The following is a 25,396-nucleotide window of genomic DNA, read 5'->3' as shown; positions in this document are numbered from 1 at the left end:
GATGAACTAGAATTTTATTTCCTGGAGGTAGTTGATTAGGAAGAGGGATGAAAGTGTAAAGTTTGGTTTGCAGGAAAGGTGGAGCTAGGTGTCATCTGCATAGGAGTGGGAGTTGATGTTGTGTTTATGGAAGATGCGACAAGAGGAGGGAGGAATACGATGAACAACAGAGAAGCAAGGCTAGAACCCTGCGGAAAACCTGTTGTGACAGAGACTAGATCAGAGGTGAAAGATTTAAGTTGAATGAACTGAATACCATCTTATAGAGAAGAGCGAAACTGATTGGTGAGGTGTTGAAGACTGCACAAGCCAGAGGGGGGATCGATAATGAACAAGTCAGTAGAGAAAGAAGGACTTTAGTGACTTTTAGTGCATTTACATAATATGTAAGCCCCTGTCCTTCAGGAGTTTATTAAATGATCATCTATCTGACATCACTGCTTAGTCCAGCTGTGTTTTTATGAACGGCAGATTACACCAGCACCTACCTCTGGCCTCACTCTGAACCAGTTCTTCCGTCAATCAGGCACTGCCACTCACTATCTCTTCAATATATTCCAAGAGCGAAACTCAGAAGGAACATGGACAGGAAAAAACTAAACGTCATCAGAAGTGAGGAGTGGAAAATGTGGGTAAGACAAGCTTTTATTGAAGCCTGCTGCTGGTAGCACACTAAAACTGTATTATGGGAAGTCTAAATTGTCACTTTAATCTCTGTACTTGTGGTGTCAGAGAAATGTTTTAACCCTACAGTACATGTAATAATTATTATTGTTACATATTATATATTTAATGAAAGTATCTTCTATTATGTGTGTGCATCTTTTCTAGCAATGCCAACCAAGTGGTACCTGCTGAACCTTAGCTCTCTTATCTGTTTGTTTACTTTAAGAAACTTGGATGGTGCTGTATCCACAACTCCTCCTGCTTGGTTAGTCAGAAAACCTCAACATAAATATCAACTGTCCTGCTTCCAGGCCTCAAGCTGTCTAAACAAGAACGAAGAGAGAGAGCAACAAGCAACAGAGGACTGCCATGGGAAAGGCCTGAAAACTGGTCCCACTGAAGCAGGCCTTTAACTTCTGCTTTGGACAGAAATAAACACTCTTTCACATTTGTCAGAACATTTTCAGTTTAAATAAAGGTCAATAAATCCAAAATAATGTATATTTAACCAGGATAGTCCCTCTGAGATATAAACTTTTTCAGTATCAAGGCAGTCTTTTAATTTTTCTCACATTCACTTATATTCTAACATGCTATGAAACGATGGCATTATAAAGTACCATATACAGAAATCACAAACAGAGACTGGTGCACTTGATCCTTGTTAAAACCAGTTGAGCAGGACTGTACCCTCAAAGGCAGGTCAAATGCAGTCTGAATTTAGGCTTGCACTACACTTACGAGTTGTTAATTTAATACAACCTTGTAGAGAAATGTTCCTTTACTTCCAAAACACTTTCCCCCTTTGAAATGTACTTGCTGAAACTTGTCTACTCGGGAACACAGTTTAGTGCCAATGCTGCAAGAGAAGAGAAGTGATTAAACCTCTGCACTATTTTCCACAGTTTTAAAGGCTGGTCCAATGTGGTAAACTGAACTCACAATGACCCTGCAGAATGACAAATCAAGACTTCACAATCTAAAACCACTTGTGGACATAAAAACCTGACTTCCTCCAGTCATGATTAGGACAGTTGAGTACAAACTCCAGAGTCATGCACAGCTACAATACAAGCATGCCTTATCTGGGTAATTCCTCATAAAGTCCATAAAGATACGCACTGGCTCAATACAAGCAGAATAGTTTCCTAAGTCAAGCAATGCACATATGAAAACAGACAGTGGTGATTAGACATAAAGATAAGATGTGGCCTGCAGGTAGAGGAAGCACAGTCAGAGCTCATAAGTCAGTGACTCAGGGAAAAGATGTCAGCAAAATGACCTCTAACTTTACTCCTCAAAATTCAAAATAAATACTGTTTATATCTATTGTATTCATTCATCTTTATTCAGTTCTTGATAGTGATCTGAAATTATTTTAACTAACTGGGCTACGTAAAGTTTGAATTAATTTTAATTTTTTCATCAATCTTCTTCCAGCCGAGAGACAGCTCAGAACAGCTCCAAAACAGCTTCTTTATATTGGAGGCAACCTGGAGGCATCTGGAACAGATGCCCGAGCCACCTCACCTGGCTCCTCTTGACGTGGAGGAGCAGCGACTCTACAGCTCCGGTGTGACTGAACTCCTCACACTATCGCTAAGGGAACAACAAGCCACCCTGCGGAAGAAATTAATTTCAATCATTTGTATTCATGATATTGCTCTTTCGGTCATTACCCAAAGGTCTGATATAGTGAGCGTATCACTCCAGATGGTGCACTGATCTGCCATTCAATTTTATACTCTATCCTTCTCTCACTCATCTTCCACTTCGGGCAGGAACTCCCCACCCTCCTGGAGAGGGTGCGCATGAATTGGAGGTGTTGATTTTCACCCTAGCCTCTTCACACTGGGCAGCAAACTGCCTCAGTGCATGTTAAAGTTCCTGCTTAGATGAAGTCAGCAGGACAAAATCATCCTGTGGTCCCCAAACTCAACACCCTCTGGCCCTTGACTGCACCTATGAACAGAACCATGACAAAGGGCAACCCTGGTGGAGTCCAACATGCACTGGGAAAAGGTCAGACTTTCTCAAGACAATGTGAACACAGCTCCTGCTCCAAGTATCAGAGAAACCTTAGGGTGGAAGTAAATTAGGATTTTTTTCAAATATATGTTTTCAACAATAAAATTTTTATTTTAACATTTCAATGTGTGATCAATTGATACACCTTATAATATTGAGTTAAAGGAGTTATGTTGTACATAGATAGTATTAATCAGTCTGCAGTCTGGTCATTACTCAAACCCATTTGAAGTGTTTGGCTGCTGCACTGTGTGAAGAGCCACCACCACATTCCACAGTCTAAATCAGCTGTAAATGCTGAGAGGTGATGAAACTGTTGAGAATGAGCTAACTCTACCTTGACCCTGGCCATAGGGACAAAAAAATATATAGGTATTCAACAACCAATGTAAAATCAGATATATCATCTGCCAAGTTAAATTGTTGTTGTAATATTCTCTGTAAACACTAGCACATAATTATTTTAATATTTGTATAAACTTCCTAACCTGGCTCTTGCCAGAGTGATTTGTATAGCCCACTGAATACTGTTCTACACTTCGATCTGCATGGCTCTCGCGCAAAGCAATTTGAACCAATGAAACAAACTGAAAAAGATTTTTCAAAAAACTATTTTTTTGTTTTTCAAAAACAAAAAAATATATATTTCTGATCAAATAGGCTGAAGTCTGTGAGCGTTGCCATATTTGTTTTGGTTTGTCCGACTGGCTTCTGCCCAACCCACAATGTTGCGGAAGACAGATTCTTGAGAGTTTGTGAACTCACAAAAATTGTGTGAATTCATCTGGATGGAATGGCTATAAACTTCCAGGTATTTTAGTAAACCTTTTAATGTATTTGACATTTTATTGTGTATAGAACTAATGTGAATAAGAAGCTAAGTTAGTGTAGTATAGGGTTAGTGTAGGAATGTAATACAGTATCATTTCTGTATGTTTGTGGCTGCAGATGGAAACTAGTAGTGCAAATTATCTTGTGGTTTGTAAAATTTATGAATTTGCACATTGTCCCTGATAAATATGGAATAACCTTAAAACAAAAACAAACAAACAAATAATAATAATAATAATAATAATAGGTTTAATGAGTAAGTTAAAGAACATGCAATTCTGCTTGAGGCCTCAGACAGGATTTTCTCATCATTTAATTGCCCAATAATTTTCAAGAGCATTTTACACCCTTGCTTAGCGAACAAATTACAGCTTGGTGGACGGCATGCAGGAAGACATTTGTATTGCTAATACTAGCTTGTATAGTTTTCATGTTAGCGTGGCCACAGGGACATACCTCCTGCGTGCTGTCACTGGTGCAGTTCATGGAGTGCAGAGTTTATGTCATTATTGCATTCTTTTGTCCATTCTTTTGTCTATTGCATTATGATGGATTACACAGATTGCATTCTTGTTGAAATAATCCATCCACTCGATTTCGATCCATTTCACTCATTTCGAGAGGTTGCTGGTGCTAGGCTAGCGAAAGTCAATGGCCACTGTTAGCCTGCCACTAAAACCAGTCTAACCCACTCCATAAAGAACCCGAGGCAAATCTATTATTACAGCAGACTATCAATGTAAATGTCTGTGTTGATAGAATAATTTCAGAAGTAAAACCAACCTTGCATTTGAAGGATTAATGCGAGTTGTACTACATGATAGAAAGCTTGGTAGCGGTGAACTGACATCACCTGGTACCTGTCTTACCAGCGCTATAATAATTTGTTTACCTGCAGCTGCCATAGCGACACATAGAGCACATGAAGAAGCCTGTTCCAGATATGGCCACATTCGGAGGATCAGGCTGCGGGGCCGAGCTCTGCGGTCCTTTAGCTTGCGGTCACCTGATAGCCTATGCGTGCACGCCTCCGGCGCGTCCCGACACTAAGTACTGGTTCAGTTCTGGTTTAGTCCGGCTTTAGTCCTGGTTTAGTTCTTTTTCAGCCCTGGTTGAGACCTGGTTTAGTCCTGGTTCAGTTCTGGAATAGTTTTGGTTTAGTTCTGGTTTATTTGTTTTATACTCAACTACAGCCAAATATAGGTCAATGTCTAAATAGCGACATGGAGGAATAGCAGCACCTAACCACGCCGCAGGTACACGAATATTTACAGTCTAGGAAATACTATCCAAGTTTGAATGCCTTCTCTTACAGCAATAACGTAAAGATAGCAGTTAGCACCGCCAGGTAAGTACAAGAGGGTAGCACTAGCTTTAGCTAACGTAAGCTAAAGTCATCATCACTCGACCAGTATGCTACCATCATGACAGGAGCAAGTTTGAGTACAAACCTATTCTTCATCGGAGGCTGTTGGTGCACTTGGAAAGACGCATGGCACAACAGTTGTTTTCAGAAAAGGCTTTATTTTGGACTGTGTGAAGTCGTAAGGACAGAAATGATCACTATAGACCATCTGGCTGCGCAGAGTTTCCATCAGTGAATTGATTGCATCACAACTAAATAGAGCAGAGTAAACGTCCATTGCTGCTGAGAAAATAGTCCCTCAACATGTGACGATTCATGCGATACAAGGCTAGTTTTACTTCTAAAATTAGTCTATTGACACAGACATTCACATCGACAGTCTGGCGTAATGGATTAGTAGATTTGCCTCGCATGCACTGTGGAGTGGGTAAGACTGTTTTTAATGGCAGACCAACAGTGGCCGTTGACTTGTGCTAGCCTAGCACCAGCGACCTCTGCAAATACAAGGACTAGATGGAATATTTCAAAAAGTGTCTCCACACGTCTATAGCACTCTGGCTCACTAGGAAATGAGGCCCATGTCCAAAATTACGAATTGTCCCGTTAAAATGTTGTTCTTCTTGTTTCTTGATTCTTCTAATGTCTGTGTGGGTAATGTGGTTTTCCCATCTATCTAAATGCACAACTGGCAAAAATCAGTTAACATCACGAGTGCTTATAGTTTGACTTGCATAGTTTTTGTTTTTATCTTTTGTCTCCCCTGCAAAACTCCCCTGCAGGATGGTTTGGTAAATTTTTTCTTAAAACTATATATAAAAAAAAAACTATCTATCTATATATATATATATATATATATATATATATATATATATATATATATATATATATATATATATATATATACTTATTTATTTATTTATATATGGTCCACAAATTATTGCAAGCTGCATGCTAACACAAGCAAGATTTTTTTCTAATCCTGTTTTTACAGGGACTGTAATTTCATATTTGCACCACACATGCAGTAGAAAGGCCTCCAGCAGAAGAAGCCTATGTCATTAGGTGCATCTTTGTGTTACTTCCTGTGGCTTCTCCGGGATTAGAAGTGCTGTCAATCAGCAGAGCACAAAGCAGAGTGGGACCTCCTGTCTGCTTTCATGTCTCTGAGACAAGTGAAAGTGAAGCAGTCTCACCCATGCCACACTTCACATTCAGTCATGCATACCTCACGTCAGAAAACCATCAATAAGATCTATTTTCATTGTCATGGAACCTACAGTAAACATATACCTGTGGCATTTTGACATTTCCAACATACATCATTTTTGCTAGGGCCCATTTTATGAAGCCTAAACAAGATATAGTAATATCTATTGATAATTTTGTATTGAATACATTTTAATTTATTTATTTTTTTGCTCCTTGATTTGAATAAATATCATATTTTAAAACATTTTTAAGCATGTGGACTCCGAATTGTGAGCCAGTTTTTAAGAGTTTTAAAACTACTGTGAAGATATCTACAAAAGTTAACATGTCCCTCTAAATTTCATGGTTCCTACGTGGTTTTATAGGACATTAGGATTTTACTTCAAATAAATCACCCACCCTCTTAATACTCTTAATACTTTTCTGTAACCACTGAGCCCAATACATTGACCCTAATATTTTTAATGAACCTCCAACCATATCAAATCCAATTTGTTTCCACCCAGTGCTGAGATAAATGAGATGCTATACTACAGTGTTTATATCCATCCATCCATTTTTGTCCGCTTATCCGGGGCCGGGTCGCGGGGGCAGCAGCCTAAGCAGGGACTCCCAGACTTCCTTCACCCCAGACACGTCCTCCAGCTCCTCCGGGGGGACCCCGAGGTGTTCCCAGGCCAGCCGAGAGACATAGTCTCTCCAGCGTGTCCTGGGTCTTCCCCGGGACCTCCTCCCGGCGGGACATGCCCGGAACACCTCCTGAGGGAGGCGCCCAGGAGGCATCCGGAACAGATGCCCGAGCCTCAACTGGCTCCTCTCGACATGGAGGAGCAGCGGCTCTACTCTGAGCTCCTCCCACGTGACTGAGCTCCTCACCCTATCTCTAAGGGAGCACCAAGCCACCCTGCGGAGGAAACTAATTTCGAGCGCTTGTATCCGCGATCTTGTCCTTTCGGTCACTACCCAGAGTTCATTACCAAAGGTGAGAGTAGGAACGAAGACTGACCGGTAAATCGAGAGCTTTGCCTTTCGGCTCAGCTCCCGCTTCATCACAACGGTCCGATACAGCGACCGCATCACTGCCGAAGCTGCACCGATCCGCCTGTCAATCTCACGTTCCGTCCTTCCCTCACTCGTGAACAAGACCCCAAGATACTTGAACTCCTCCACTTAAGGCAAAGACTCCCCACCCACCCAGAGAGGGCAAGCCACCTTTTTCCGGTCGAGAACCATGGCCTCAGACTTAGAAGAGCTGATCTTCATCCCAGCCGCTTCACACTCGGCTGCAAACCACCCCAGTGCACATTGCAGGTCCTGGTTCGATGAAGCCAACAGGATAACATCATCCTCAAACAGCAGAGATGAGATCCTGTGGTCCCCAAACCGGACCCCCTCCGGCCCCTGACTGCGCCTAGAAATTCTGTCCATAAATACAATGAACAGAACCGGTGACAAAGGGCAGCCCTGGCGGAGTCCAACATGCACCGGGAACAGGTCTGACTTACTGCCGGCAATGAACACAGCTCCTGCTCCGGTCATACAGGGACTGGACAGCCCTTAGCAAAGGGCCCCAGACCCCATACTCCCAGAGCACCCCCCACAGGACACCACGAGGGACACGGTCGAATGCCTTCTCCAAGTCCACAAAGCACATGTGGACTGGTTGGGCAAACTCCCATGAACCCTCGATCACCCTATGGAGAGTGTAGAGCTGGTCCAGTGTTCCACGGCCAGGACGAAAACCACACTGCTCTTCCTGGATCCGAGGTTCGACTATCGGCCGGATTCTCCTCTCCAGTCCCTGGCATAGACCTTACCGGGAAAGCTGAGGAGTGTGATCCCCCTATAGTTGGAACACACCCTCCGGTCCCCCTTCTTATACAGAAGCACCACCACCCCGGTTTGCCAGTCCAGAGGTACTGTCCCCGACCGCCACGCGATGTTGAAGAAGCGTGTCAGCCAAGACAGCCCTGCAACATCCAGAGACTTAAGGTACTCAGGACGGATCTCATCCAACCCCGGAGCCTTGCCACTAAAGAGCTTTCCAACCACCTCAGTGACTTCAGCCAGGGTGATGGATGAGTCCGCCTTCAAGTACCCAGCCTTGGCCTCCTCCTCCAAAGACGTGACAGTGGGATTGAGGAGATCCTCAAAGTATTCCTTCCACCGCCGGGCAACTTCCCCAGTCGAGGTCAGCAGCTCTCCCCCTGCACTGTAAACAGTGTTGGTGAAGAACTGCTTCCCCCTCCTGAGGCGCCAGACGGTTTGCCAGAATCTCTTTGAGGCCGTCCGATAATCCTTCTCCATGGCTTCCCCGAACTCCTCCCAGCTCCGAGTTTTTGCCTCCACAACCACACGGGCTGCAGCACGCTTGGCCCGCCGGTACCCGTCAGCTGCTTCAGGAGTCCCCCGAGCCAGCAAGGCCCGATAGGACTCCTTCTTCAGCTTGACGGCGTCCCTTACTTCCGGTGTCCACCACCGGGTTCTGGGGTTGCCGCCGCGACAGGCACCACAGACCTTACGCCCTGAGCTCCGAGCAGCCGCATCAACAATAGATGCCGAGAATGAAGCCCACTCGGACTCCATATCTCCAGCCTCCCCCGGAATCTGGGAGAAGTCCTCCCGGAGGTGCGAGTTGAAAGTCCCTCTGACAGAGGGCTCTGCCAGACGTTCCCAACAGACCCTCACTACACGCTTGGGCCTGCCAGGTCTTTCCGGCTTCCTCCTCCGCCAGTGAACCCAACTCACAACCAGGTGGTGATCAGTTGACAGCTCAGCCCCTCTCTTCACCCGAGTGTCCAAGACACGCGGCCAGAGGTCTGATGACACGACTACAAAGTCGATCATCGACCTCCGACCTAGGGTGTCCTGGTGCCACGTGCACTTATGGACACCCTTGTGCTCGAACATGGTGTTCGTTATGGACACCGTGACTAGCACAGAAGTCCAATAACAAAACACCACTCGGGTTCAGATCAGGGAGGCCGTTCCTCCCAATCACCCCTCTCCAAGTGTCACTGTCGTTGCCCACGTGGGCGTTGAAGTCCCCCAGGAGAACAACGGAGTCCCCGGTCGGTGCACTGTCTAGTACCCCCTCCCAAGGACTCCAAGAAGGCCGGGTACTCTGCACTGCTGTTCAGCCCGTAGGCCGACACCACAGTGAGAGACCTGTCCCCGACCCGAAGGCGCAGGGACGCGACCCTCTCGTTCACCGGGGTGAACTCCAGCACACAGTGGCTGAGCTGTGGGGCAATGAGCAAGCCCACACCAGCCCGCCGCCGCTCCCTGCGGCCAACACCAGAGAAATGAAGAGTCCAGCCCCTCTCAAGGAGTTGGGTTCCAGAGCCCAAACTGTGCATGGAGGTGAGGCCGACTATATCTAGTCGGTAACACTCAACCTCCCGCACAAGCTCAGGCTCCTTTCCCCCCAGCGAGGTGACATTCCATGTCCCCAGAGCTAGTCTCCATGTCTGGAGATCCGGTCGTCGAGGCCCCTGCCTTCGACTGCCGCCCAGATCTCTTTGCACCGGCCCCATATGGATCCTCCTGCGGGTGGTGGGCCCACGTGAGGACGGCCCTGCGTCGCTCTTTCGGGCTGAGCCCGGCCGGGCCCCGTGGGGGAAAACCCGGCCACCCCAGGCCTGGCTCCAGGGTGAGGCCCCGGTGACGCCAATCCGGGCGACGTAACTGGCCTCTGTGTGTGACTCATCATGTGGGACTTCTGAACCGTTCTTCGTCTGATCCGTCCCCCCTGACCTGTTTGCCTTGGGTGACCCTACCAGGGGCATGAAGCCCCCGACAACATAGCTCCCTGGATCATTCAAACCCCTCCACCACGATAAGATGACGGTTCAAGGAGGGGTGTGTTTATATATATATATATATATATATATATATATATATATATATATATATATATATATATATAAATAAATGTGTTTCTCACCTTCCACGGTGGTAGGTCTCTCTCACCCTCATTCAGCCTGGGTCTTCTACCAGAGGCCTGGGAGCTTGAGAGTTCTGCGCAGTATCTTTGCTGTTCCCAATACTGCACTTTGTTTTTCCCAGTATCTGTTGTAGCCACTCTTCCAGTTTGGGGGTTACAGCCCCGAGTGTCCGATCACCACAGGCACCACTGATGCCTTTACTCTCCAGGCTCTCTCCAGCTCCTCCTTGAGCCCCTAGTATTTCTCTAGTTTCTCGTGTTCCTTTTTCCTGATATTACCATCGCTTGATATTGTGATGTCCACCACCACGTCTCTGCTCTGTTTCTTATCCACCACCACTATGTCTGGTTGGTTCGCCATCACCATCCTGTCAGTCTGTATCTGGAAGTCCCACAGGATCTTGGCTCGGTCGTTCTCCACAACCTTTGGAGGTGTTTCCCACCTTGATCCTGGAGTCTCCAGCCCGTACTCTGCACAGATGTTTCTGTACACTATGCCCGCCACTTGGTTATGTTGTGTATATATATATATATATATATATATATATATATATATATATATATATATATATATATATATATATATATATATATATATATATATATATGGGTAGGGTAAGTTCCCAGTGAAATTTAAACACATTCAGTTGCATAATTCAAAATATATTCATAATTATATTACTGTTAATTAAAATAAAATAGAAGTACAGGTAGTATTTATTTTCATTAAACAAAACTGACATTTGGACCAAAAGATAGAATTCACAAAAATAAAAAATAAAAATAATAATAAAAAGGTGAACCTGTAGCCTACTGCTTTTTTTTTTTTTCCCAGTGGTCTACTCCAAAATTACTGTAAATATAAGTTTGCAAACTGTAATTTATTGCACATGCGAAAATAATGCTAAGAATGTTTGAAGGCTCCAGCATACCTAAGGCAACAGATTTATAATTACCTATGTTGTAACATTGAACAATTTTAACCAACAAATATCTCCTCCATTATTCAGTTACTTCAGACATCAGAGCTCAATCATGATTTATTATTTCTTCCATGCTCAAAGTGCTGTGTCTGATTTATGCATTCTTCAATTAAATCCTTTATAGTGCTCTTTGATTTTCCAAACTATGGGTACTTGGGCTGTTACACTTTACTTGGCAATAGTTCTGTTGGCATTCGTGCTTTCATTTAGGTACAGCAAAAAATAAAGGTACATGAATCCCAACCTTTTACATACGGCATCAGTTTTAACCAGTTTTTCTCAGACCAGATCCTTTGTTCTAAACACATTAATTTAGATGGAAAGCAATATATTTTCTAGATATTTCTCTGTCCCTCGCCAACCTGGCCCACACCACTGCAGGGACAGCTGACTTTTTTATGGAGTAAAATATGACTATCATTATTACTGCAAAAACAATTTTGCACAAAAGTGCCCATAATTTGTCCTCCAGCCAGAGGTGTTTGTCTATTCTGCATGTATTGGGTGATTAGTAAAACCCACTCACACCAGGAGAACATGCAAACTCCACAAAGAAGGACTGGATGCTGGCTTTGAGGTGAGATTTCTGGCCACTCAGTCATTGTGCTGCCAACTTGTGTGTCCGTAGTTGATTTTGTAAGTTTGTCTAAGATGTAATATCAGATAAAAACATGACACTCCCATTCCACTGCATATGTCCACTGCGCAGACCTCTGTTTACTGAATGCATTTCTCAGCACAACAATACCCTGAGGAGCTTGAGGGAAGCATGCCTGGAGACTACAAGTTTGTGAAGTAAATTCCGAGATCAAAATAACTTTTCTCTTAACTATGAGATTACTATTTAGCTCACATCTCTTTTATGTTTTTTTTTATTTCTCAATGGTAATTGGGTATAAAAATGATGAGTCCAATCAAAATGTAATTTCATTGTTTCAGTAACCAGAAGTAAATGTTTACTGCCTACTATACATAAACACAAATTTAATGCACACAAACTAAATTATGGATATATTACACAGACACAAATTAAATAACATACACACAAATAAAATTAAGCACACACAAAAATGACAGACATTTCTCATGGAATTGCACAAATCTTTGTGAAACAATATCAGCTAAATATTAAAAATTGATTGCAATAACTTTCTGTCTGTGATCTCATGTCTACCAACAGGATTCTGACACACTGGGTGAACCTGTGGATAAATAGTATTGTGCTTTAGCTGAAATAAATGTGGAGACCTTGGAAAAGGCTGAGCTGACACTGTTTGGCCAGCTGCCATTTAAAGCCATTGCTCTATTGAAAAGTTTCAGGGAAATGTTTGGTGAAGACTAGTCCTGGGAGTTAAAACCTTTTCTATTGGTCTGACTCAAATCCTTTTTGACTTCATCTTCTTCTTTTTGTAAAGCCCTCTGCTCCCAGCGTCCCCCAATGCCTGTGCCACATAATAAATAGCATCCAAATTTTATCTAGCTTTTGCATGGTTACCATTTAGTTAATGGTTGGTCTGGCCTCTCTGTGAGATGGGGAGCATTTCTGGGGGGCACGGTGCGGTTGTCTGGCAACGTCTGAGAAGAGTGAATGAAGCAGATGTCAGAGTAATCCATCAGATGCCAAATCTACTTTCCCCGCTCTTAGCCAGACACACTGAGGTGCCTGCAGACCTATAGACCCACAGCCATGCTTAAACTGACAAACTAACCAAGCTATTTAGCCTGTTTTACTCAAAACAAAAGTCAGTGTGTCACTCTTAAAATGAACGAATAAAATCAAAAGTGAAAGTAATAATGTTACGCAGATCTATCTTTGTGTACCATCCGAACTTTTTGCACCAACTTGTGCATATGCTCTTTTGAAGTTAATTAAAAAGGTGTATATGAGAATGTGATATCAAAATCAGATTTGAAATCAGAATCAGATCAGTTCAGTAGGTAGTGGCTAACATTTATTCACTTAAAATGATCATAACTTATGATATACAAAACTGTATTATTGAATTATCCTTCTCCTTTATCAAGACATGTAAATAAAAAAGCTAAATCTTATGATCTTATTATTTTAAGTTTTCTGTGTAAAGTCAGGTGGATTTGGTGGATGGAAACAAAAAGGATTTTGTAGTTAAAATTATTTCAAACCAAAAAGAAACTTTGTTTACAGAACAGAATGTATGACTTGTTCAACACAAACAACTGTCACAGTTTTAGTTTATTTTTATTTGATGAGAAACAAAGTTTAGACATAGACTTTTGACAACCCAAATGTATCTCCAAGACCATCTGATTGAAACTGGTTCAAGAACTGATCATACGCCAGATCTTAAAATTACATTCAGTGTGATGCATTCAAAGTCACATTGAACAAAAGACAGTGTATCTGACTTCGGTAACCTGGAAGAGAAATTCCTAAGGGCCTATGCAGACTCAAATAAATAAACACATATAAAAATAAACTCTATCAAATAAAATAATCTAGCATGCAGAACAAAATTAGCTGTAAGCCAAAAGTGACCCAGATCTGCATAAAAATAATGGGACTTTCTGGGAAGTGTGACAGGTTCAGCTGTTCTGAGTATGGGGTAGATAGTTTCAAAAACAAAACTGTTTAAGCATTTTTAAAATTGTATTTTAAGGTGTAGATTTAGGTTAAAAACTAAAAACATGCACACTCACACTTCCTTACCTATGTCTTAGGCCTCAACAATATAAAACTTCATGCCATTGTCATTGTTTCACGTGAACTGACCAGGTAAAGCTGACCTGATGATCTGATCTATGAATTCTGACTGGGCAAATTCATAAAATTCTTCCCAAACACAAATCCATCCATATGAGGACAAGACAGAAAAAGCATCACTTTTGAGAGAGCAGCAGAGAAAGACCATGTGTATGCTAATAATTTTGTACAAACCAATTTTATAGAACAAAATACAAAATATGTCTGCAGTTTATCTGCTGAAGTAAACCAGAACAGCATGAGGCCTTACTTCACCATTTTATGTCCACCTAAGTTTGTTTCAGGGCTCACATCCCCATTTATATGTAAATAAATTTCAAGGGAAATAATTTTACTCCAATAATGTCTTGGGAAAAGAGCCTTTTGAGAGACAGGAGAAGTGACAGCTAGGCCTGTAACGATAATTAATAAATCAGTTAATCATACGATAACTTTTAACGAGCTCAATAACTTTTCCGGCCACAATAAATTCTATTTGCATGCTTGTTTGATTTCCTCGCTCTCTCTCGCTCTCAAAGAGACTGGATGTTAGAAGCTCCTATCGCTCTGACTCCTCTCATTTAACAAGCGTAATGACGCTTGAACCAACGTGCGCTGTTTTTATCAACACAGTGGATGCGCACGTAGTCTGAGTGCAGAAAGCGCCGCTGTCTGTGCGGCTAACATGAAGCCGCAACACAAGTGAGCGCCGCTGTCAGAACCAAACCAGTTCATCTCCGTGTGCCAAAACAAGTCACGATGCAGAATCAACACTGGTGAGCGGGACACGTCTCAACAGCCACATGCGTCAAATGCAGCGAGCGCGCAAACAACGACAAGAAATGTCTCAAAGCCCAGCAGCTTACATACACCCAAACCCGAGCAACACAACTAGCCTAGCCCCCGGGAGAGTCCGAAATCTACTGAAATCCCACAAGACACCGACACGATACCGAACAGGACAGTGGCTCCCTCATAGCGCAATAGCATCCTGTGTCGCGGGTTAATACGAACATTTCAAGACCAAAATGATGAGGATCAGAGCAGCAGCCTCAGAGACAGAAGCCACTATACACCAATGTAAGTCAATGACTAAAATCACTTTTAAGGGCAATTTTGTTACAGAGACTTAATAATCAATTTTATTTAATGCTTTGGTTGTAATTGGTTCAGCAATGGTTTATTCAAGTGTATTTTTGTGAACAAGTCCTTGGTGTGAGCCAGACACATTAGGCTAGTCCTGTGTTAAAAAGTCTGTTTTATTTAGGCCTGTTGTTTTTGGTTGTCTTACTGTGTTAAATGTTATTTAGTAAGTAAGGTTTATTGCTCTTTGAAAGCGTGTATTAGCATTTTTATTCCATGGTCATAATAATAGTTGAAATTGGTCTCAAAATGTCAATATTATCGTTTATCTCAATCTTAATTCTTGGTCATTTAATCGGCCAGTAAAATCTGTTATCGTTACAGGCCTAGTGACAGCAAGTTGAATTTTCAACAAAAACGCATCAAGATCAGTTGATTAGTTTACTTTTGTTTTACCAAATGCCTGTAGAAACACATGGGAAAAAAATTTAGTTTAAAGTTTGTTTTTTTCCCCCTCAAAGACATTTTTAAAATTGTCAGTAGTTTTTACACAATAAATAATAACAATTTAAGACATTATTTTTTCACACAGTTATGCCAGCACCAAAAGGCAAGGCTGAAGTGGCATTTGACCTACAAATATAGATGAAATATTCTTTAACTCCAGTTATAGAGGATGTCCATTGGCATCAGTTAATATCAACACAAGTCGGAGGAAGTGTCCCTTCAACACAAGCTACAGTCCAACACTGAGGCTCGAGCTAACCTCATCTGTGACATGATTTTTAGCTACTTTTGCACACATTTAGGCAGGTGAATTTTGTTGCACCAAGATTGAATCAACTGTGTTATTACATTTATTACAAATATGAAGAATTAGATATGCCCTCTGCTCATATACTTACAGTAAACGTGTAGAATCAGTAACGGTTTGATTGCTGGCTTAAATCTACTCAACAGAGGCTGTGGCAGATAAGCAGTGCAAAAGCAGCCCACCCTGGCTGGTCTCACAGAGACAGTGTAGTAGACCACTTAAATAAATACTTCTATTTACAGGTGTAGACCTCAGTCCTCTCACTGCACGTGTTGCACTTGACGTAACAGCACCAGAGGAACTTGCAGTTGCACTGCCATACGCGCGAGTACTGGTGTGTGTTGTAGCCCCGCCCACAGCACATCAGGTCACAGCTGTTGGGCTGGAGAGCCGTCTTATTACAGAGGCGGCCCTGTGTGCCCATGCTGCCACTCAGGGGGTCGGCCTCACAGTAGTTTGGGGACTTGTCAATGTAGACAAGCTCAGAGTCCAGAGGTTTTCTGTAAGAGTGGAGCTTCTTGATCTTGAGGAAGGTTGGGCGTTTGTTGCGACTGGCGCGGACTGGCTCCACGTGCACGGCCTGGTTGTACTTGTCCTTCAGCATGTATCCTAACTGACGAAACTTCGGGAGAGTGGTCCAGCAGGTCTTAGTGGTGCAGGACCCTGAGACACCATGACACTTACACTCCAAGCGCATGCTCTTCTCCAACATCTGTAACAGGGAATCACAGTGTGTCATTACAGTTGTACCACATGTAAAAACTAAAAAGTTATTTAGTTTTTATTTGATGGCAGCATGGGATCTACAAAGATCATATATATTGACTTAAACTGTCACTAAAAAAAGGCTTTTATCACAACTATGTCAACAATATCTATTCTGCTGATATGGATTATTCATGTGAATGGTTGCCAATGCATGCATTGGCAACATTTTTCCAAGGACTGGTGGCTAAAATCCTGCATGAATAGTTCAACAGGTTGAGACAAAAGTTTTCTAGCATTCCAAATGAATGTAAGCATTCCTGAGCCGTGTGAGCTGCTTCAATGAATCACTGTATAGGCTGCTATATGAGCCATTGCTCATATACTCTTTGAAAAGTAAATGATGGCAAGAAACCTTAGGCCTCATTACATGCCCTAACAATTAGAGAACTGAGGACCAGCACAATAGAAATGGCTTAAGTTATAATGAGTAAAAGTGTGAATGATAGACTGGTCATCTAACAAGGTCCTCAGGTGAGGTCATACCTACACTCCGGACACCCACAATCCAGACACCAAGATATATGTGCTTTAAAAAGTAATACACATTATGAAAAGCTGAAAACAATAGCACATTTCTGTGAATGACTTTTTTTTAAAGATTTAAAGTGCCAACATGCATTGCTACTAACCATGATTGGTGAATGATTAAGACCATTGCTGTAGCAATAAATAATTAAAAACTAAATATTGTTTGAATGGTGAATAGTCCTCAAAATGTTGCTTAAAACAGGAAGATGAAACAAATGAATAGTCGATCAACAAATATAATTAAAACAGAACCAAATGGCATTATACAGCAGCATTACTACATAAGGTGGTTAGGCTGTCATGAAATTCAGGTAAGCTTCACTATGAAGAAATGAATGACAGAGTGTGTGTACGTTGTGTATATGTGCATGCATGTATGCGTGTGCGTGAGATGAGACTGTTTTTTCTCCCCACTGACGTCAGTTCACCCCTTTTTTCTCAGGTTGAGTAGGAACTGGCCTCACCCACGTTCTGAGTCACCTCACTGTGATGTGGCCTCAGACGTAGAGGAGTCTGCTGGGTAATTGTCAAGAGCCTTAGAAGCCTGCAGCTTTGTGTGGTCATGCCCTCTAAGACCTGACAAGGGATTCACCGCGCTCAGTGGAGTGAGATGCCAGCCAAGCCCCCATTGTTAGTCTAACAGAACTCCTTTTACAATCTGTTTATTCTTCTCAAGAAATGTGAAGACTAGCACTGACATCATTCCCATTTGAACATGAAAGCTCCACTACAGTAATTACAGCCATATCGGTTTGTAAGTCTAAATTAAGAGATTCACATTGTGACTGATGCCAGACCTCAAATATGAAGCGGTGCCCTCAACCAAATCCAGCATCTTGGATCAAAGAAGTCTGCTTCAGCACAGATTATGACACATGACACAATACTTTTTCATCTTAGTCAAAGCTCCAGCTTTTCGAATTATACCAAAACACAGACATTATTTTGGCACTGTGTTGAAATTATTAACATATACCAGAATGAATGGTGACAATCCCATCATACAAAGGTTAACCACAAACACAAGCAGCTGTTTCCTTGCGGTGGATTGTTTATTGTCCACATCATTCTCTACATTTGACCCATTCTATAACTTTATCGGGGCAATGTGGAGCAGTGAGAAGCTGCAGTACACCATCCATGGACACATCACCAGATCATAAGCTAAATTTGGTCAGGATTACCTAGCTAGAGTTTTTAGAATCTTGTGCTCATATTTTCTTAAGTATTATTAGGCACCTGCTTTACAGCATTATTGTATTTCTATGAAGAATTTACTTTGATTTGTCAAACACCTCACATGAATTATGCAAGTGTTTTACTTAAAGTATGGACTAGGACAGATTTTTATTCATGGTGCTTTTATCAATCGATATTTTAATTACCATTTACTGAAGATACTTGTTGAACATACCTTTCGGCCCACTTCGTTGTTGTGAAGATTCATAAGCGTGCGTGCATTCTGCTTGATCTCTCGTGCATCCACAAACACTTTGGAGAAGCTTAGGCCGTAGTCGATATCAGCGGAGCAACCACCCCACTTCCAGCCTTCCTCCTGGTTATAGAAACCCTGTTTGTCCTTGTCACAGCCACAGCCGCTCAGTCCACCCTGGGTACAGGCGGCTGTGACTGCGTGGGCCACTCCTGCAGATATCAGGGCATACGTAAATGCCGCCTCTTTACTGCCTGCAACACAAACAAACAGGTAACACACAATGAAGGACTCGTTCACTATTTCAACACTGTCAAGCCTCCTTACATACCGGACATAGCTGTAAAAAAACAAAATCATAAAATGTATGAAGCCAGCCAAGACCAATTCATTAATCAAGCTCTATGGAAACAACAAAACATTAAAGTTTAAAAATTAAGCTCAAGACTAGCTTTGATTCTATTTACAACCAGCTATGTGTCCAGCAAAGGTGTGCTGACAGTATAGATTGTTTAAGGTGAGATGGTTGATCTTTTCTTGTGCTGGCCCTTATCCTGAATGCTGTCATCCCGGGATCTACCCTGCGGACATGTTTTGGAGAGGCATGCAGACCTCCCTAATGCAATAGATGGCCACTCCATAAATCAAGATAGTTCCAAATGGGAAAAAAAAACAAAAAATAGGCCAATAGAAATTTAACAAAGGAAGAACGACTTTGCATCTATTTTGTGGTGTAAAGTGTAAAAATATTTAAGAAAATATTCATTGTAAATGTATCTGATCTGTTATGCTAATGAACAAAAACAAAAAAAAAAAAGATCTCCCTTGTGTTTAACAATGGCTAGTAAAGTGGAGACAGGTTCACACATTGAGAGGCCAAGTAGCCAGCTTTGTGGGTGGGGAGTACAAGTGATGCCAAAATATTGCAGATTGCTGCACAGCTGCCAAGAGGACTAAGAAGAGTATGCATTGCTCTGGTTATCAGTGTTCTGGTCTGCAGGTCTGTTGACACGTAACAATGGACTGAGGAGTTCTCCGAGCTGGACCTGAGCACCACTGACCTGGTCTAACCTCTACACTAGCCCTACGTAGTACTGTGCTGCATGTTTTGACTTATGCACATAACATGATCAAACATACAGACAAGGCTGAATAAAATAAAGTTTGCTGAGACTGCTAAACCTCAAGCAGCAGAATAAAGCCAGTCTAGACTTGCCTCTTGGAGAAAATATATTTTACTATCATATATAAAGATTCTTCATTTTCATAGATTACACTGTTCACCTTATTCAGCTCCTTATTCTGACAGCTACTGAGCTGTACTTCTGTTTATGTTAGCATTTCTGCTTAAGAGGCAATTCCATTAATTTCAGTGACGAATTAGAAAAAGTCTCACCTCCAAACCATTATATAAAGTAAATTTAATTTGTGTAAAATGCCAATGTTCATGTGCACAAACGAGTCAACATTGCACTCTTACTTTGGGTGGCTTGAAAAAGGCTTTGTACTCTGAATATAAGATTAGCAGCTCTGTACAGAATCATGCAAACTGGAAGGAGGGGTACAATTACTAATGGCAGCACCCGTGGCCACTACTTGAATAAGATGGATAATCAAATCAACAATATATAGAAGTGCTTCTAAAACTTTGCAAAACAAGCAGTTTAAAAGGAATGTTCGATTCTCTGCTTGTTGAAGGTAGTCTACACTTATAATCCAGGACAAGTGCAAATAGCCTCTTGTTTCATAGTTTATTTACTCAGAAATTAATGTAGGTGCATATTATGTGATCAGCAGAACTAACATTTGTGAGACACAGACAGTTCTGCAGGTAAAGTATAGTCTTTCTCCTGGTATTTCACTTTGCTATGTTTTGAGAATATGACAAATATATATGGCAAATCATGGTAGGCAAAAGGAAAACTTTCTGAAGAAGTGTGCTAGTTTCTCTGTCTTGATGTCTCTGCCTACAGGTTTACTATTTGATCATGTCTGCTCACGCCTATTCCATTCATTCACTATTGAGGAATTTGCCTATATTTCAAGGCATTGCTTGGTTCAAAACCCTAAACGACACATAAAAATGTGCCTGTTCACACTCCCCTTAATATAAGACTAAACATGACTCTCTCAATACACATTTTACATTGTCAAAATCAACTTAACATACAGGAAAAGTGGTGGTTGTAAATAATACTATTATATCTTTAGTTCTACAGTGCTGTCACCAGTGCAAGCATAGCCTCCAGCTATATTCCACAGACAGGAGAGACATCCAGGGACTGTTTTCCCATGACAAAATAGACATTGACATTTGACAAGTTTAAGGGACCAATATCTCAGAGGAACTTTTTCCTCTCTTTCGTTTTTAGCAAGAATTAATAAAAAAGTAATAAAAAAGTGCCAAAGCAAACGTTACATCACGCTCCTTTAGGTTCATTTTGATTTGTTTGGGAATGGTTTTGGGTCCTACTGTTCTCTATTCCAAAGTATTTATTATTGTTGTATTGTTTATCTTTGATGGTTCAATGAACATCTGGAATTGAATTTTCATACAGATATGTCCTCCTGATACCATTAGATTCAGAGGAGGTAATGTGAAGTCATTTTTCTATCCAGTGGATGAAAGGGTGATATGTTGAACGTACCCACTCGAAGCTCTTTGCCGAACACTGTCCTCTCTCCCAGGGCGGAGCAGTTCCAGCGGCTATGGCGGAATTGAAACTGGCACTCATTAATACTCATTTGCACGCCCTCTCCGATCACAATGATGGCATCAGGCCGGCTCTGACAGATCGTCCTCTGTCGCGGGGCCAGGCCGGGGATTTTATTACAGATGATGCTGGCTCCCAGGGCAACCACCGATGACAGGCCCCTGTGGTCAACAAGAAACAATAATAACAGGTTTTCAATATTCCAGACTATTTATACTAATTCAAATAGATTACAAACCCTGCATAAATAAATCTATGAAAGTATAATTCTGATATATTTTCCCACTAAGAGTATTTTGGTCCATAAACAGGGTGAGAGTTTAAGTGTGAACATGTGCCTCATATTAAAATGACTGCAATGACTGACTACAAAAAAGCAACTAAAGTTGAATAACGAGAAAATCTATCAGAGATGCAGATTATTATCACTCCAGCTGATGGGACACATTCTATGGCAGATAAGATTTTTCACAGAACCTTGCTTTGTATTTTTGTTTTTGTTTCCAACTTTAGTTGTGCATCTGTAATTGTATTCCATTTTATGGCAGTATTCAGATGCTAATAAGTGCAGTCACACAAACACAGGCCTTTGTCCAGTAGGAGGCTGTTATTCTGCTGGCTGCAGCCTCCAGGTGAACCCTGTTGTCAATGACAAAAGGAATGTGATGCACAAAAGTACTGGCTCTACCTGTGTGCACAAAACCCTTGCAGTTCTACAGCATAATGCCAACCGTCCTCAACAGAATCAATGGATGACAGTTGTTTTTAAATTTAATCAGTGACATTGTAATTATTCTCTGACAGAAATTGCAATGGGCTAATAGGAAATTCTCCAAAAGAATTACAGTTTATTAAATTAATAAGAGCTAATAAGAAATGTATACTTTTGCGGGAAATAGTTTTAAAACTTTTTGAGAGCAAATATAATATAACTGAATCTTTTTCCCCTTTTTTCTTTTTATTAAATTTGTGCCCTTATTTACAGGCTTTCCAATTAAGGATGCCAAATAGCTACAGTGGGCCTATGTTGTCTGTAGTTAGACAAATGTTTTAAGACCACATTGGCCTACCTGTAGAGCTACTTCAGCCTATATTAGCCTACATCAAAACATTAGATAGACTCACCCTATTTTCAAATATACTATTCCAAGACACAGGAAAAAGTGAAAAATCCAACGCCGAGTTTTCCTCTTCATGGTGCCGTCCGTCCAACTGGAACTTCTAGTTGTGCGTAAAATCCCGCGGGACCGAGGCGCGGATAATGCCCCTCGAGTGCAACCAATAAAGCTTTTGATGTCTGGAGACTCGTGGCGGGTTCATTGGTTCGGAATCCGGTCGAGCGAGGCTGAACCGGGGCATTGGGGCAGTATTGGGACAGTGGGGTCTCTCCGCAGGTGCGCAGTCCGTGTGGCGCTCAATGACCGCTTAGTCCTGTTCCGTCTGTTCCAGGAGATACGCGGTGCGCCCGGAGATGTTTCGGAGTGCAGTGGTCCTGCTTGCACCTGCTCTGGGACATGCCTCCGTTGGTCTTTACGATAGTTGACTCGGAAAGGTTTCTGCTGGCGGGACCCATCACCTTTTATATCGGAACTTCTGGCTCCGCCCACGTGTTCTTTCCTCAGATTGAGCCTAGAGTCCATCACCCACAGAATTTAAATCTTGAAAGATTGTTTGTGCCAGTGCGGTTTTAAGTGCTTTGTCGATTTTGCCCACTTGAAGCTAGGCTATCATAATGTCTCCCATCAATTTATAACGAAATTTGAATGCGTTAGTCCTGCTGGGCTTAAAAACGGGTAGGCTAGTTATAGAGCAAATACTTTGTAGTATATTGTGACTTACAAAATTTGGAAAACCACCGGTTGACATGGACTAAATTAACATTAATATTGATCATCATTACTATAGGGTCAGGACACATGTAAAAGAAGCATAATTAATTGTACGTCCCAAAGATGTTGACCTCCCTTTCCTTCCACGCTCCACCTTGACTTGCAAGCATAGTTTTAGCGCCATCTGCGGGAAAAATGAGAAACTATTCCAACAAGAATCAGAATCGCTCTCTGACCACCACAGATGTTATTGCCTGGAATGTTCCAAAGTAGACTATTGCGTTATAATTATTCATGATGGATGTATTCTATTCCACGGACTTAAACCCTGAAAAATATTCAGTCTTACTAGTCACCTCTCCAATGATCCGAGCTGGTGAGTTGCCTGCTTTGTTGTCATGTAGATAGTTAAAAACTTATCACACATAAGAAGAAATAACACACCCTCATTCATGCACCAGTGTACAAGGACGGACACTGACTGCACAGCTGGAGAGGATGAAGCAGTGGAGCTCCCTTAATAGCAGAACAGGTCATAGTGAACACCCACTGCATGAACGGCTCCCTAAGACCAGATGACAAAACTCCCAGACACAACTGAAGAACAAGGACAACTTTTCGGGCTATCAAGCAACCTGCTCTGTCAACAGCAATCATATTATATAATATTAATTAAAAATATTAAATATATGCATTTTCTGACTTCTGCAAATTTTAATGCTGTAAATCTGCTTTTATATGCAGTCATGAATTAACTATATCAAATGAACGCTGGAGCCCAGATGGGCAAATTACCTTGCCCTTAGGGTATTGGCAGCCAGTCTATGGCCCTTGATCAGCCTACTACTTCATCTGTATTGCATTGTGTTGCCCTTGATGAAAAATGTTTGGACACATATGATTTTCACACATTTTGCAAAAGAAGCCAGCAACAAAAAAGTAAAACTGAAAAGTCTTTATTACTATTCTCTATGACTTACACACATTCACCAAACACTAGCCTTATTTAAGTAAATACCAAAACAATGTCTTAAGAAGATATTTCTGTGTGCAGGGAAGGCAATAGATTGTATAGTTATCTCCTAAACAGGGCAAAAATCACAACCCTAGAACTATACAATCTACTACCTCACGCCACAAAACAGAAGAAAGTTCCACAACACACGATGGTCTGAAGGTGCTAGCCAGATGGAGTGGACTAGGCTTTAGCACTTTGAGAAAGACAGTAGGTTGAATAGTTATCTCCCAGTGCGGGTGTGACCCTAAAACTATACAACCTACTACCTCATCCCACAGTTGCTATTGTGGAAGTCCTTGGATGAGACGCAGGGAACGTCCTCTCCATTTCAACATGGTGGCAGATCTGTGTGGATATATAAAGCACAGGAACATAAATAAATTTGAAAAAAATCATAATGACTAAATAATGAGTTGAGCACCATACATGAAGGAGAAACCAATATAATCCCAACCACACACAAAAAGACCATATTATTAAGTCTGGATCAGTCACTCCTGTAGTGTGATCCGTATACTGTGTATGTAGAGTAGTGATCTTAGATATCCGTCAGAAACCTGCAGTACAGTACGAACAACGCCATTTTTAATGAAACTAAATGTATAGTACAAGAGGAAAGCATTAATTTAAAACGCGATCTTACTGAGAAATCTTCCTTGTCTGTGGGCGGACAAAATCAATATCCTCTCTGAAGCCCACTGCTCCAATGAACCTTAATCGCACACTCTGTAATTTATCATTTCATATTCAAAAAATTGAAACGAACTCATCCACTTTTGTGAATCATAGTGGATGTACAACTATGACCTGTTATTAGAGCTGACAGGGACACTCCTTCAACAGAAGCGAAGTCTTTAGGAGGATCCACATAAGAGCAAGGCTTATAAGAAAATTACGACTTCCGTGAATGCCGATAAATGTAGATGGTGTTGTTTTTAATAGTAGTGGACCATTTCTTACGCGAGCTTCCTCCAATTCTATGAACCACACCACTCCATCACATTACACTTGCTAATAGCACACTGATGAAGCTAGCACAGCGTGGGTCAGGGTAAAAACGGCATATTTATATGCAACCGAAAAGGGTGCTGCACTCCTTCACAAACGCCATGCTTCCGCGGATAAACTGTTAACCAAGGACGTGTCTAAAATAATACGTACAAAAGCAAACAAACGAGTTAAAACGTAGAAGAGAAAAGAGAAGCGTGAACCCACCTGGCGGCCATGTCGAAAGCACGCAGCAGTGCTCCGCCCTCTGCGCGCAGCGTGCGTGAGTGTGCGTCCATGCACAGACAGACAGTTAGCGCCATCACCAGGAGTGGAATGTGGCTTGCAGTTGAATTCCGAAATAAATTCTGAAATCAAAATTGGGTGGGATTTGATGGTGATTAGGAATAAGACACTGTATATATTGGTTTTGTATTACATTGGTTTTGTTTTTTTAGTAGAAAATCTATTTCTA

At 41.8% G+C, this 25,396-nt stretch overlaps 1 protein-coding gene across 2 annotated transcripts; it reads right to left on the bottom strand.

The window, feature by feature from the left end:
• Positions 1–13,430: 13,430 nt before the first annotated feature.
• On the bottom strand, positions 13,431–25,181 carry wnt7aa (wingless-type MMTV integration site family, member 7Aa). 2 transcript variants are annotated; one of them, XM_020936876.2, is made up of 5 exons: positions 25,150–25,181; positions 22,213–24,279; positions 21,022–21,248; positions 18,356–18,627; positions 13,431–16,357 (listed from the first exon to the last, which is right to left on the bottom strand). In XM_020936876.2, the coding sequence occupies exons 2-5, from the start codon at positions 22,281–22,283 to the stop codon at positions 15,878–15,880; spliced, it is 1,050 nt and encodes a 349-aa protein (XP_020792535.1). In that variant the 5' UTR covers positions 22,284–24,279; positions 25,150–25,181; the 3' UTR covers positions 13,431–15,877. The 2 variants fall into 2 exon arrangements, with proteins under 2 accessions (XP_020792535.1, XP_055016469.1); XM_055160494.1 differs by lacking the exon at positions 25,150–25,181 and adding an exon at positions 24,578–25,143.
• Positions 25,182–25,396: the final 215 nt, after the last annotated feature.

This window comes from Boleophthalmus pectinirostris, unplaced genomic scaffold (genome assembly GCF_026225935.1).
Source record: "Boleophthalmus pectinirostris isolate CB_2022bp ecotype Guang Dong unplaced genomic scaffold, ASM2622593v1 HiC_scaffold_3, whole genome shotgun sequence".
Lineage (NCBI taxonomy): Eukaryota > Metazoa > Chordata > Actinopteri > Gobiiformes > Gobiidae > Boleophthalmus > Boleophthalmus pectinirostris.
Note: the sequence above shows the minus strand (reverse complement) of the source record. Positions and strands in the feature narration are given on the sequence as shown.

Bases quoted from the DNA above. Each gene is read 5' to 3' on its own strand.
- wnt7aa (XM_020936876.2), bottom strand. From the start codon at position 22,283: ATGAAGAGGAAAACTCGGCGTTGGATTTTTCACTTTTTCCTGTGTCTT. The intron at 21,249-22,212 runs GTGAGTCTATCT...TGTTGACCACAG, and splicing joins ATAGTATATTTGAAAATAGG to GGGCCTGTCATCGGTGGTTG. The intron at 18,628-21,021 runs GTACGTTCAACA...TTTGTGTTGCAG, and splicing joins CGGCAAAGAGCTTCGAGTGG to GCAGTAAAGAGGCGGCATTT.